Source organism: Vanessa atalanta, chromosome 22 (assembly GCF_905147765.1).
Source record: "Vanessa atalanta chromosome 22, ilVanAtal1.2, whole genome shotgun sequence".
NCBI lineage: Eukaryota > Metazoa > Arthropoda > Insecta > Lepidoptera > Nymphalidae > Vanessa > Vanessa atalanta.
This window is the reverse complement of record NC_061892.1, coordinates 9248074-9263949: the sequence shown is the minus strand read 5'-3', so window position 1 is coordinate 9263949 and position 15876 is coordinate 9248074. Positions and strand designations below refer to the sequence as shown.

Genomic DNA, 15876 nt, shown 5'->3' with positions numbered 1-15876 from the left:
TCGCAACCACTCATGAATAATATAAGGGATTGTCGACAAATGACCCGGTGTCTGTAAGTGTGAGATAAAATTTGAAACAAATTGTATCAATATTTATTTTGATTATATTTTTTTGTGATTTTAATATTTTTTATTTATTTAATATCTTGTAAATTACACATGCTTTATAAATATTAAGCGCAGACAATTACACATATATTTTCAAAATAACTCTATCTATTATTTATTTAATTAACAATAATTATAAACATTAAGTCCTTGACTATACACAGATATAAATTAAAAATAGCAACTGTATAATAAATAATGCTAGAAGTACGAGTATTTCCCCATTGAATCTCATTTTCGATCCACTGGGCAAAAAATGAACCAGCCCTGTCACCAGCGAATGCAATAAAGTGTAATTAATACTTTTAATGAAGATTTTTGCACTACGACTCCAATGTCCGAGTTTTTCAACAGCAAATGGGACAATTACATAATTTGGAATCAAACACGATTATTTGGGTCGTTTGTTCGTTTCAGCTATTACCGCAGCAGCTGTGACTCCTAAAATTGATCATATTTCTGAGGATGAATATCTTACAAAAGTTGCAGTCCATATTAAATCATTAGTTTAATAAATTTCGATGTATGATAATTTATTTGATTTGATTTGTTGAGATGAATTATAGACACAAATAAAGAACATGAAAATTGGAAATCGTCGGGTAAGACTGATGTGTTCGATACACTTCCAAAGATTGTCGAATACCTTGTATGATTCATTACAAAAATAAACATCAAAATAATAACATTAATTTAGGTTTTCGTTATTTATCTTGAAAAAAGAGCAGAAAAAGGTCTTTTTTAATGTACTTATACAATAAATTGGTCTAAAATTGAAATAATAGAACCTGTTAAGTACTTGTAATAAACAAACAAATATGTTACTGCAATCATCTATAAGCTTCTAGTACAAATTATATTAACTTGATCCCTGTATCAGCCCCCGTCAGCGCATTATTGATTGTTCTTATCATCGGCGCACACTTGCCCCCGCCACACCCCTAGGGAGTAAACTGTTTGGTATTTTGTTACTGTTACTGAAAAAGGTCGTATGTAACATTATATGTAACACGCTAAACTCGTTTGACGTAGTTTGTTTGTAATATCACAATTTTGTTGATAGTCGAATGATTGAATTGAAGATTGTGTGATTTAACGGCCATTAATCGATAAATAATAAGTATATAAATAGTAAATAGTAAGTATATAAATAATAAATATCGATAAATGAATAGTAAGTATAAACCTTTCTCCAGGATAATACGTGTTGGGACAAAAGCTTTGATTAAAAAAATAGCACGTAATAAATAGTGTTGCCTGTTCGGCCTTGAATCCAAATCTTCGTTTAAGATCCACATGTCCTATCAACTAATCATAAAACATAATCTCGGGCACCAAATTCAGGGAGTACAAGAAATCTTTTACAAGAGATCGTTTTATACCCTGATTTTACAGTTCCAAAAGTTGTATGAAAGGAAGATTAACTTTTTAATCCTTAATTTTTCGGCTCTCAGTTAACAGATTAATTAGGAATTTTAAAACTTTTAATATCTGTGAAATGGCGGTTTAAAAGGTTATGGGACTTAACGTTTTTTTTATTGTGTTTTGGTTGATTATTTTATATTTATTTGAGGGAAAGCAAGAGCTAATGGTCTGGTTAGTGGCAGGTAGTCACTTAAGTCCAAATATCCGGTATATACTGAAAAAAAAAATCGACTAGTACCTATATCATCGATGCGTTGCTACCCGAAGGAACTAACATGGTGTTGATGATTTAAAAAGGCTTTTGCCACCATCTACCTTCCTTTATTCATACACATTCAACATAAGATTATATCGATAATAAACAAGTGAATACCTACTTGTTGACTTTCAGGTTGGATAAATTATATTTCAAATGTTGGAAAAGAATTTCCATTCCGAACCCGTGGTCGGTTTACGTTTAATACAATTTTGTAAAATGTGCACTCAAGAAGTGCATGTAAGAGTATATTTTGATTTTGAATGTTAAGGGCTGGTGCCACAGCACAGCAGAAAATTTAAAGGAGTTCACTATTTCTAAATTATGTGTATTTGTCGTTCGCAGTGGAAACTTTTGGTTATTGACATAATAGTATTATCGGAGGTGATAATGGTGGTTTTTCGTCCAGATATACAGAATTAATTCAAAGGGTTTCATGTCACCATTTATCACGGCCGTATACGTGTCTACTGTCGTTAAGGGGGTCATTGACTCGTTTGTCTTCTTAAAATAACTTTTAAAATAAATAAACAAGGAACATAAATAAAAACTTTAGTAAATATAAATTTTTCGTTAACTTTTATATTTAACATAACAAAAAGTGTTACACCCCATCACAATTACAAAACAATTTATAATATTATTTTTTTTCACAAAGTCACGTCATCAGTATTTAATTATAATTCAGTCTTAGTTTTATGAAAATCTCTGAATAATTTTACAGCTTTAAAGACATCATCGGCGAAAACTTTCGGCATTTCGAATGCGATGAAGTGTCCGCCGTCATCTAGAACTGTGACTCCCAGGAGGTTGGAGTATTTATGCTTCAGGATGTTCGGTGGTTGGTAGAACAGCTCATTTTTGGCTTGTAATGCCCATGCTGGTACGGATGTGGAAAATCTAAAAGAGATCAAGTTTAAGTGTCTTAATTATATTCGTCAAGTTTTATCCTTAACACTCCGAGTGAGATTTTGTACAGGAATTATAAATTATTAATACATTACTTTTAGGAATAATATTTTAGAAGTGATTTAAACGAGTTCATAAAATTGATCATACTTGTCTATATCAAGAGCTCGATTTTTATTGCTCATGTTTTCAGCATAAAGCCTCATCGAGGTGGTTATGGAGTTGCTTGCCCAGTAGACCATGAGGTTATCTATGAGCTGGTCCTTACTGAAGCGGAATGTCAGCCCTCCATTGACTAATGTACGATGTTCGAAGCGTGTCCAAGATGAGAATTTCTCTAAGATGTAAGATAGGAGACCAGTTGGAGAATCTGATAGCGCCACTCCTAGAAGTATATAAGGTTAAATTAAATAAAATAGGAAATTATTAAATAGGGCAACATTAAAATCAAAATATACTTTATTCAACTAGTTTCTAGCAATTTATAAAGTAACCGCCGAATAGTATTCGAATTAACCGGTAACCATTACTTACAATATACCAATACGCCACCAAGCTTTGGAGCTAATGTTATGTCCCTTGTGCATGTAGTTACACTGGCTCAATCACCCTTTAAACCGGAACACAACAATAATAAGTTTTGCTGTTTGGCGGTAGAATATCTGATGAGTGGTACCTACCCTCCAGGACTTGCACAAATCCCGCCTCCAATAATATACATTTAAAACTTCGTTATTTTAAAGTACTTTACTTACCAACTGTGTCAGGTTTTGTGGCTTGTAAATGCATGTATCCAAATTCCTCCATTAAGTACGAGAAGTATTTCCACAGAGGATACATTCTATCAGCCAGGTGTGATTCAACTATAAGTGATGGGAAGAGAGCACCCACTAATATCTTCAAAGTGGAACAGCCGGTCTGTAATCATTTTCCAACATAAGATAAGTAGCTTCGCTTTAGTACTTAGCTTTTTTAATTGGAAATAGTAAGAGCGACTGTAAATGATACCCACTTAGCAATGCGTTACTTCTGTCTGATAATAAAATGAGTGTGCAGGATCATCTTCTGTACATATAATAAAATTGGATTGTCTGTTTGTATATTAAAATAACCGCTTTTTACTAAATGCATATGTATGCATTCACGGTACATATACCAAAATAACATTTTTTTTTAATTTTTGTTTATCTGTCTGTCTGTCTGTTCCGGCTAATCTCAGGAATGGCTGCACCGATTTTGACGGAACTTTCAATGGCATAGCTGATGTAATAAGTAGTAACTTAATAATAATAAGTCGCGGGCATAGCTAGTTTTCAATATTATTTATCCTGCATGAAAATCATGAAAATTAGCTCAGTAACTATTTAACCTTTTTGTAGTAATACGTATCATTAAAGAATGATCTTTATCATGAGATTTAAATTGATGAACCCCCAAAGCTGAAATATTTCACTATTACCTGTACAATTAACATATTTGAGTGCATTCCTAAGATGTCATTCTGGAACATGGTTGCCATCTGGCTGGCAATGATAGCACCCCAGTCGCCTCCCTGGATGTAAAACTTCTTATGTCCGAGTCTGTTCATGAGGTTCTTGAAAATAACTCCGATTTGTGCAGAACCCAGGCCGGGACGAACTGCAGCCTGGAAATATTAATCTAATTTGAATTAATCATAATATAATACTGAAGTTTCATTAAGGTTCAAGCTCGGTCAAGCACCATTGTGTTTTATGCGTTCATTTGTATTAGTTCATTGTTCATATCGTGTTCAACGGTGAAGGCATATTACAAATTAAGTTCTGCTGCATACTTTCGATAGTAGTGAAGCAGCGCGCGCCTTATTCTCAAGAGATTATTTTGTCCAGCATTGGGCACATATGCAGGACCTTATTTCTTTTTTTTTCTCGCTGGAAAAACTCGTTACGCGCTTCCCCCACGTGATGGAAGGTGGGGGGGGGTGTGGGACTCCCCGGAGCCCTAGACGCCGAGTGCGCCCAGGTACGCCGGGTTTACCCACTAAAAAACCAGCGGTACCCTCTCCGTCTTTCGGCGGGCGCCACGGGATCGCTTACATATGCAGGACCTAACTTAACGTTAAAAGTTTAATTTCATTAATTGATGCTGCACTTATATGTGTGATATTAGGTGGCGATATAATTATTAATATTTGTGATTTAATAGGTGGATTCATTTTCAAGACAAATAGTTTTCAATCTCTCCTAGGATACCAAGTACCTTTTAGTATAAGTATTTATAGTTGTCAATGCTGTGTTTGTTAGTGGTGGGCTACATGAGTGAAAGAGATAATTTACCCTCGGGCGACCTGTGTGGTCGTTTGCCTTATACAAATAAATAAAAAACTATTTTAGCACTATGTATCAACATATATATAACAGCTATTATGTATTTAAATATTTTACAAAAATCTTCATCAAAATACTGCAGTTATTTTGTAATCATTTAGACGGTTATACTTACATCGGAAAAGCCATAACCGGGCAAGCTTGGGACAATGACTTCAAAGGCGAAATCATAACCTGAAACTGGTTTAGTCAAGAGAGGTATGGCTTCATAGAATTCTCGTACGGAACCCGGCCAACCGTGCATAAGAAGCAAAGGAACCACCGTGACACCTGGTTGGACCTGAAAGAAAAATTTGCTCAATATATATTGGTATGTATTATATAAAAATGCACACCACACCTTTTGAAGTTCATTGTGTGCAATAGATCATAATAACATTAAGCTTGTAACAAGATAATGTTCTGTGGCCGGAAGTGAGTATGTATCTATCATGAGTGTAAAAAGTGATAGAATTATATCGTCTAGATTTTATTTCTCGCCCAAGTGTGTGCGTATGCACATGCGCATTTATGTCCTTACTCTCGTAACCAGATACGACCGCTGTTAGATTATGTGAAGGCCAAGTTAGTTACGTGCTGATCTAAATACAGGCTACATGATATGATTAATTTCGTACCAGAACTCAATAACTTTTACTAGTATTATCTAGATCGATTAGTCCTGAGGAACTGCAACCTCATAACCTTCCCACTGGAGCATCAAGCCATCTGCCATAGTAACACATTTCATAAAATACAATACTCTGACTTGGTCTTCAAATAATGGGTTATTATTATTTTTTGAGTATAATCTCAACCCTGTTTACCCATTTGCCAAATAATTTAATAAATAACATAAATATTTGTATTAAAACGGCGTAATTTTAACATTACTTAAATAAAAATTATAAAAAGGCATACATAATAAAAGCATACATAAAGGCATATAAAACAAGTCAAGTTATTGTTTCTGTTCTAATTACAAAAATTAGGGTTTTTTAATTGCCCTTTTAGTAATAGACCACTAAATTATAAGTATAACTGTAATAAAATAAAATGATGCAATAATTACGTTAAATATTAATATAAAATGTCAACAAAAACCACAATCATAAGGGACATAAAAATATTGGTCATGAGTGAGAAACGAATAATAAATCAGTTAAGCGACTACTGCTCTAATCGGTCGTCGCTAACGAATAATTACAGTCAAATATTTCTGTGTGAAAATTTCATAGTGTGCGTAAGTATGAAGACACAAAGTGCCCCGCCTTCTGTTCGATAACGTGCGCAGACACGAGGGTTAAAAGTCGATTTAGACTATTGTTAAGTACAGGAAAAATCGCTGAATATGTAAATATATGATCGTTGACAAAACTCCAAACGTTTTCAAGAATCATTCGCATCTGTATTAATAATTTATCAAAATCTTGAAAGTAGATATTTCCTAGTAGTTCTCACAAGTATGGAGCTATGGTACTGTTTACTTGGTGGTATGGCTTTCTCCTCTAGGTGGGTAACGACAACCATTAATACTTAGTAGTGATGTGTTAAGGTTTTGAAGAGTAGTGAATCAGCGTAACTACAGGCAAAAGGGATATAATATCTAGGCTCCTTGGCGCCTGCTTGGTGATTCATTAGTGGTGTAAGAAATGCTTAATATTTCTATCTGTAATTGTCTCTGCGGCGATGAGTCAATGACCTCTTACTGTCAAGGTGATCAACTAATCAGGTGACCAATATTCACCTACCCATTAAAAGGTACCTATATATAAGTATCTATACCGTCGTAATAAAGATAAAAGTGAACCGACCGTTTGTGCACAGACCTGCGGATACAATATCTGCTGAAAAGTCATGCAGCAGATATTGTATCCGTAAGACGTAACCGAAAATGATCAGGATAACAACACACCACTTCATTGAGGTATTTAGCTTTCAGCTCCAATATGAATAACTTGTAATTTTTAAGTCAAGTTTTTTTTTAACGATAATCTTATCTTTCTTATCTTATCACTTACTTGAGGTTTAACCCTTATGAAATGTATATTTAGACCTTGTATGTTAGTCTTATATTGCGGGAATTTATTGAGGAACTTTTCTCTATCTCCAAATTTATATTCCTCCGACCAGTATTTTGCCCAGGGTTCGATTTCCTTCGAATTAAAGCCGTATTCGAACCCAATACCTTCTAACGGTGGAACCAATTGGCGTTTATTTTGCAAACGATTCTTGAGGTCTTTTATCATCTGAAAATATAAATTAAGTTTATAATTATACAATATACTTTTAAAATTGTGGTTTTGTAAACGGTCCATTTCTTTGACAAATTTCTTTCAAAGATTAAGCTTATTTATAAGGACGAAGAAGTTACGTTCATATATTTGTGGCGTATCTTTCGTCATCCATTCCATTATTGAAAATTATAATTTTATCTCAAGATATATATTTAACGATTCGCAAACACTATTCCTGCTAACGTAACTGCTTTAAATATTTTTAAAATAATCAATTTTAGTGCTAAAAACAATAACACAAGAATAGATTTATTTTATAGGGTTATGTTCCTATAATATTCTTTTAATTTAACTAATAATCATTTTAGGAAAGTAGACGAAATAGATGGTTTGTGACTACACCCGTAGACATCGAGAAAAGTAAAAAGTATTGATCTTTGTATCATTGAGTGGTCCCATCTAGAATTATAATGGATTAGATTCAATCGGGATCACCAGATATTCTACGCTGGTTTCTTCTTCCGGCCAATTATTGGTTTGTAAGAGTAAATTGATAGAAAAGCTGAATGGAAAAATAGAATCACGTAGTATGGTCATAAAATATTAAAGAATTAAAGCTTTAGGGTGTTTAAGACTAGATGATCCCATAATTAAGGCAAGAATAGGTATCTTCTGTTAAGTGCGTGCCATATTGGTTGCTTCGGTGTTTGTCTTCAGATATGATTTTGTTTAAAAGGAAGCCGATGGTCAATAGACAAATGTAATAAGATTTGTAACAGAGAATATTATCTGGCGAATGAGAAAAAAAAAGGAAGACACAATCCTGTAATTGAAATGGTGGAAGTGTCACTACTGTACTTATTACCGGTAGTTTTACGTTTAGGTAAAATATTTTTGTAAAATGACACAGAAGTGCTTGTAAAAGTCTACATGAATCAAGGATATTTTGGAATTTTAGAGGAAAATATAGCGTGCCTATATTATATAACTATTCATACTAGACCAGATTACAGACCTCTTCAGTAAATTTAACTTGGAAAGGCTTGATGCTGGCATCTACTTTTCCCTTCATATCCATAGGCCCCCACCATTCATTAGCATCTAACTGTGGAGGGGATTGGGGCAACAGCATTGGTAGAGCACACCATGTTGCTATACCGACTATGGTGATCAGGACAGTCAAAACTAGTAGCTTCCCCATCTAGAAAAAAAAGACTATTATTTTATTTGTTCATTAAATACTTCATTACTCAACGCAGTATGTTTTTCTCAATTCTAAGCATCATTTTCTACCGAGAAGTGCATGAACCTTTATAGGTGTACGAAAATAAATGAATTGAAATAATGAACCATTACAAATTCCAATATTATATTATATTTTCAAATTATTAATAAACGCTTGATAGTCTAGATAGATTTTCGCGATTATTACACATTGAAATAAAACTAGTTTTTAACGGATTTAAGTGAGTCTGCCCGTGACCACGAACACTGCAAAGTGCTCGAAACGTCGGGATGTTAAAATAATTAATATACGCGATTAAATCCGTTGAAAACTAGTTTTATTTCAATGTGTAATAATCGCGAAAATCTAAGACAACATTAGTCTTAAATAACTATATATCTTTTCGGGCTCATATTAAGTAACAATTAACATAAATAAGCTAATAATGAGCACGGAGCAGGGCCCGCTGGATTGCAGTAAATAGGATCAAAAAAACTATTATATACATTATTTATATTATATTTTAAAATGAAAAAAAAAGTCAGTGTGGGCTTCGAGCTTGTCGTTCCAAGAAGACGACAAGCTCGAAGTCCATCGAAGATCTACAGATCTTCAGTAAAAATATAAAAAAACCAATTTTTATAAAGGTAAAATGTAAAAAAAGGCAATATATAAAACATAAATAATCTAATAATTATCATCATTAATCTTGGGTCGTAGATACGCTATTCGCTAAGCATAACAATTATTTTATTTAATACATTTAAAGCAAAAAATACTGTATGAATTATTTATATACGAATGAAATGAATGAATTCACTTGTAACGAAGCGACATCGAACAAAAAAAATTGTTGCCGGAAATTCTAATTATTATTAATATAGACAATAGGAGGTGATTCTCGCAGTTTGAGACGTAGGTATCAAATAGTTGGTTGGAATATACCAAAGTCGACCTTGAACGACACCGGCAGAATATTTCGCACTCATAGTTACACCAAAAAAAGATCATCTAATATGACATAAGGCGACGTCTGTACGATCTTTATCGGGTTATTATTACACAGCATTTATTATATTTATATTATTGCTAAGTCGGTAGTGTAATATAACAAAATAAATAATTCATATAAATTAAAAGTTTTCAAAACTATTTTCTCAGTGAGCGTCTTAAGTCGCGAAAGGAGTAACTGTGCTTAATTTCAAGACTTTGGAGATCTCGTTATGAGTAAGTCAGTGGTATTTCGCTTATCTATCGCAATTAATGCGTTATCTAATCATATTTTTTTTCATAAACTGCTGTTCATATTGAGATCTGCCTTCAAACAAACTCAGATTTATATTAGTATGGATAAAAAAGTATTCTTATTCTAAAGCACAATTGACTTCTGAACCACTTTAAGAGTCTAACCAGTTCGAACGTGATTGAATAACGACACGACACGCTATAATATTAGTTAAGTGTGATATAATTTAAGTGTGATGTATTCACACATACGGAATATTTATCTGATACAACTGTTTATTATATATCGTTACCAAAACATTCGGTCACAAATCACCTTAATTAAATTAAAAATAAAATTCCAAGTAAATATATAAATAACGATTGTAATAAAAATGATAATAATAGTGATATGTATTAAATAATCATAACATGAATGATAAAAAATGTACAAATATTTTCTTACCGCAAAACCCTGTTTATACTCCAACACACAACCGTCTCGCTGCGCCGGCGCAGCTAACTAATCTAAATTGTTAATGTTGTTTGTTGCGTTTGCGATTATAATGGGGCTGCCAGCACAAATAAAGCAGAATCTACTAAATTGAATGCTACGATATTATGACTTTTTATTATTTGCTTGTTTTTCTTATAATGGGCCACCTAATAGTTGGAGGTCCTAATAGACACTGGCGATGTAAGGAATATTAATAATCATTTACATTGCCAAAACGCCGATATCCTTGGGAAGATTTGTTATGTGATGAACTTTATAGCGAAAACATTACAATCAATATCTTTCGTTAATTATGTTAGTGCCGAATCTTAATTATTCAAAGGAGTTGGTCCCATGGCCAAGTTGTTGGTCGTTGCATATAAGAAAAAATAAACAAAGACGTAACAGATAAAACAAAAATGACGTGGAAAACGATTATTTGCGAAACTGGAAGAGTCAAAAATAACCTCTCAATTGAAATTCGACAAAAAGGCTGTTACGTCCGATTGGATTGATGTTACTAATGTGTTTGAAATTTTCTTTGATAATTTAATAAACATACCAATTTCGATTACTCCTAACTACGTATAATCCTCAGAAGTATGGACACAATAATTTTTTTTAAATAATTAGATATAATTAGCTTCGATCTTTGGGAGATCTCTGTCAAGGTAGTCAACTCAATGATTAATGTGTTATTATGTAAATGATTGTATTCTTAATGGCGTATTTCCTGACCTTATGAAACCTAAAGTACTAACCGATTTAAAGTAACTAAACTTGAAATCGGTTAGTACTTTAGACTCCAATAATTATAGACCTGTCACTATGGCATTAAAGACACTGCACTTATAATTTCATACCTGAGCAATTTGGCAAGAAAGCCCTCGGGGCTCCAGTTAGTGTATGGGTATCACAAGGATCTATTTTTGGTCCCTTTCTCTTCCTCATATATATAAACGACATGCCATATTTTTTAGGTTATAAACACGAGCTAGTAAGTTTGATGAAAAAATATCGTATTTTTTTATTTTTAAAATAAAAATACGTCTTTTAATATATGACTATGTGAACAACACTCTCTCTGAAATATCTGGTTTAGTAAGTTAAGTTAAGTATCTGTCTTAATGTATCTGGTTTAGTGTTAAATAATAAAAAAAACATGAAATTCATTACTCCGAACGTAAGATGTGTAAAAACGAATAAAGGGGTAAGATTTTCGATATATATGTCATTTTTATGTATGCAAAAACTTTAAAGGTTTTTGCAGAAATTGTCACGTACATACTGTTAGCAGTAGGAATAAACATAAACCTGTAACTTCTGTTACCAAGTTACGCGGGGTTAATAACTGTTTTGTGGGACAATGTGCAGACGCTTTTACAACAGGATATCACAAAAAAAAAACAGATTTAATTGTAAAATTAAAAAATCGTTAGGGAACGTATGTGTATTAAACAATATTACAAAACTAGTTATTTGTTTAGACGATTGCACACCTTGGGAATGAAACGATCGCAATCAGGCTATTACAAATAAAAATAAAAATGTATTTATTACTATTTCCGAACCGGTGGTCCATTTTGGATAACCTTTGACTTGTATATCCGTTGCACCCGTTATTACACTGTTTCACCTTCAAACTGGAAACGTACCCAGATGGGCTTGCGCACAGCACTACCACCAAGAATTGTTTGAAAGTTTACTCAGAATTTGATCCCTCGATTAAAAAAGTTGTGAGTTGTGATAATAAAATTACACATTTATTTAGAAATCACGATCTACCATTCCCATAATATGAGGGTTGTCTGTCGAGAGATTTTCAGTAACAGCCTGAACTTTGGCATTTGAGATTGCTTTTACTCCCTTGCTTCGTAAAGCTTCTAAGACCGTTGGTCCTGGTGCTTTTTCTAGTCAGATTTTCGATTCTGTCTAATTATGAGAGTGCAATTCTCTTTTCGTAGATTACATGTCATGTGAATAAGCCGCCGTACTCAGAATCAGTGTGGAGGATATAATCGTCATTATAGCTTTGATGTGGCAGTACCTCAACTCCGAATCATTCAATAACTAAGAATAATATAATTGAAGATGATAATAGTAAATTTGTCACTAAAGAACCAATGAATTTTTAACAATATTTAGCATTTTATATATTTGGCCGCGCTATCTATATACGTTTATTGGGGTTTAAACTTAGAATAGGTAGGTTACCTAAGGTAGTTAAGGAGGAGGAGTAAAGTAGGAAAGGTAATCTGCAATTAAATCATTTAACAAGATCAATACTTCGTTATTCGAACTTAAATGTTTCTATTTATAATAATGGTAATTTTGTGCTCTTTAGTCAATTTTATTATGGTAACATTTTCATTTGTGATTATTTTACAATAGTTTAGTTCAATATCAGATACATTTATAAATGAGGGAAAATCATCATTAGTTCTCAAGTATTATTGTAAAATTACTACCTCACTTTAAAACATTATCAGGTTAACCAATAATTTTGGTAATTAAATAAATCTTAAAAACTTTTATGCTCTTTTGTTTAATCCAATAAATTGAAACAAGATCGAAATGATTCATCTAAATTTGGCTTGATTCTTATAGGTCTATTTTCAGCTATGTAGGTATATATTTCATCCAACTACTTATGGAGTTGCTTGGCTCATAGTATGGATTGGAGGTGGTCATTGATGGAGCTAAGCGTTAATCCTCCATCGGCCTTCACAGGATGTTTCCAGCGAGTCCAAGATGATTTCTCCAAGACATTAAAAAGAAGATCAGCTGAAAGATCAGTTCAAAGATCTGATAGCGCCTCACCTAGAATAAATTATGTAACATATAGAGCGCCATCTAGCGTTAGTTTTCAGGAACTTTAGGCGTAACATTCTTAGCAGAACTATAAATGGAAGAATACTACGTAGTTGATACGGAATTCGATAGATGGCGTTAAAATTTTATGCAATATAGACAAGATACATCTTATGAGGCCTGTTTGTTGATTAATTGTCGAATTAAATTCTAAAAGATAAAAGATTTTCGATTTAAAACAAAGAAGATTTAAAGATAAAAGTTTAAGATATTAATATAAGTCGACGTCGGTTATGAATTATGGATATTATTTTATTTCATGCTGTTAGGTTCTTAATCAGACAGAATAAAGTCTGAACTCGTGAAAGAAGTGTGTGTAAGTGTCTGATGCACATTCACAGCTCAACCCGTGAATGGGGTGAACCGATTTTGATGAAATTTGGTCCGAAGTATTTTGAATCCCAAGAAAGGATTAGGATTATATTTTTTCTGAAAATAGGAGATGAATAATTTGTGTGGAAGTTCTTTATTTTAAGTAAAAATGTATAGTGCGTTTTAAGTTAAAAATGTAGGATTTTAGCCACATACCAAGTCTATAAAACGTGGGTTCTAGTAAGCTTTCTTCACTTCTTCTTTTTAAGATATACATATTCAGGCATACGGACAAATCGGCCACTTGATAGCAAGTAATGCCCAAACACATTGGCGCTGTAAGAAATATTAAAAATTCCTTATCAACAATGCGCCACCGTCCTTGGGAACTAAGATGTTATGTTTCATATGCCAGTACAATGGCTCACTCACCAGAACAATACAAAATATTGTTTTTGGTAATAGAACAACTGATTAGTGGATAGCACCACAAAGCCCTAAAATTGAGCAGAGTTCAGCTATGATTCAGCAAACGATGCAATGCTTCTTTAGTATGATTTGTATACAATCATCTTATGCAATGTATACGCCATCTATTATACGTTGATAGTATTATAACAGAAACTTTTACATGAGTACTGTCAACTATATTTAGGTAGAACTCTATGAACGAAGCGTGCACCTAAATATACGAATAACAACAGGATACTATACACGGGTAATTAAAACAAGTGTCAATCTAGACTTTCATTTATTTAGGCAATTCAGCAATACATCGAACCATCTAGAAATTCGTACAATCTTATAGCAATCTGTCTCGATAAAGAAGAAGTTCTAACAGTAAGCTAGTTCAGATTATTGTCAAAAAACATATTTATTGTCAAATTTGACACGTAATTTATGTTACAGTCAAAACTTTTTTCGTCAAAAATTTTGTCCGGGAAATCGATTGAAAGGAGTTTCAAGTAAAAAAAAAGTTTAGTGTTATTTTTAGAGGCGTATCATCTCTCATATAAAAGCGACTGGACTTTAAAATCTGATGTCACTCGGATGTCACGCTTATAGAAATAAAACTAACTTAATCTTACTTAATAATCTTCTAAAAGTAGAAGCTGATTTGACTAAAAAAAAAGTTATGATTGTAACATGTTTATAATTACGAAGAAATAAGATTATTATCTTTATTCGATTTGTAAATATGTCAGTATTGTTAATTTCTTTAAACAAGGTACTCCATGATACTAATTCTTGCAAAGATAGAACCTGTTTATACGTTTTTCTTATTTTGAATGACTTAGTCTATATATATTTTTTTTTCAATATTGGAACAGCATTTAAAGATATAATCTTATTTTTTCTTTTATATATAGAATTCGTTGCTAATAAGAAGAAAGAAATTACCTATTTCAATAAAGTAGTCTTAATTATTTGTACAATCTAAAGTCTTTTAAGGAAACACTAAGCTAGTTAAAGCCGTTCTATCTTAATTATTAAATGCAAGTGCGGATCGAGGGGGGATGGAGGACTTACTTAACGCATTAAATTGTCATAAGTATATATAAAGACTTACTCACTCATGAAGTCAAGCTCCTCTATGCCAAATTATTATCGGCGTGCATTAGTATGAGTGACGCTCGTACAAGATTTTTTAATGTGCGTGAGACGACCATTCGACCACTATCAAAAGATTGACTCTTAAAAAAATCTAATCTCTTAAGTAAATAAAAATTGTTCCTCATTGCAATTTTGCTTTTCAATTATTTATTTTTATAAAACAACTTGCAGACCTTATTTATTTCTCATTGATTAATGACTTTTTTTGAAGATCAGATATTAAGTTTTCGATTAAGTTAGTTCCCCTCCAAACCTCCTTGATCCGCGCGTGACTACCTACCTTATATTAAATTGATCCTGAGCTTTTAATATAATATTATTATTAATAATAATATAAATCATACAAACATAAACATACTAGGACAATAATAAAATGTAATAACACAGTGATAATTATAAAACTATTCTAAGTAAGAAAACATAGAGTTCAAAATATAAAACCTTACGAATATAATAGTTTTGTAACAACGCCATCTATCGGCGGTAATTAAGACTATTCATTATTAAAAGAAACTGGCAGTGCCTATACAATATATCGTTTATATAATAATAAAATATGGATTGATTTCACAACACACACATAAGATTGTAAAGACTCGATTATTTTGACATAGCTCAGTATTATCTAGATCTAAAAATGGGAATAATATCTAAAACAGGCACACTTCTAGTCGTAAAACATCACGATAGCTAAAAGGCTAAGCATTAGCACTAATTCATTAATTATTTTATGTATAAAGCGCTCCCGGAAAACATTGTATAGTTATATAGCTGTTCCAGTTAGTAAATTAACGTGTCCACGTTTTTTTGTTTTTCGAAGGACATTCCCAAATTTTTTAACTATTGATATTTTT

At 32.5% G+C, this 15876-nt stretch overlaps 1 protein-coding gene across 1 annotated transcript; it reads right to left on the bottom strand.

The window, feature by feature from the left end:
• Positions 1-2442: 2442 nt before the first annotated feature.
• LOC125072637 (juvenile hormone epoxide hydrolase-like) lies at positions 2443-10259 on the bottom strand. Its single transcript, XM_047683280.1, has 8 exons — positions 10196-10259; positions 8296-8481; positions 7065-7292; positions 5180-5344; positions 4158-4343; positions 3454-3616; positions 2849-3083; positions 2443-2689 (listed from the first exon to the last, which is right to left on the bottom strand). Exons 2-8 carry the CDS (start codon positions 8479-8481, stop codon positions 2467-2469), a joined length of 1386 nt encoding a protein of 461 aa, XP_047539236.1. The 5' UTR covers positions 10196-10259; the 3' UTR covers positions 2443-2466.
• Between the last annotated feature and the right edge of the window lie 5617 nt (positions 10260-15876).

Bases quoted from the DNA above. Each gene is read 5' to 3' on its own strand.
- LOC125072637 (XM_047683280.1), bottom strand. From the start codon at position 8,481: ATGGGGAAGCTACTAGTTTTGACTGTCCTGATCACCATAGTCGGTATA. The intron at 7,293-8,295 runs GTCTGTAATCTG...TTATATTTTCAG, and splicing joins AAGTTAAATTTACTGAAGAG to ATGATAAAAGACCTCAAGAA. The intron at 4,344-5,179 runs GTAAGTATAACC...TAATATTTCCAG, and splicing joins CCGGTTATGGCTTTTCCGAT to GCTGCAGTTCGTCCCGGCCT.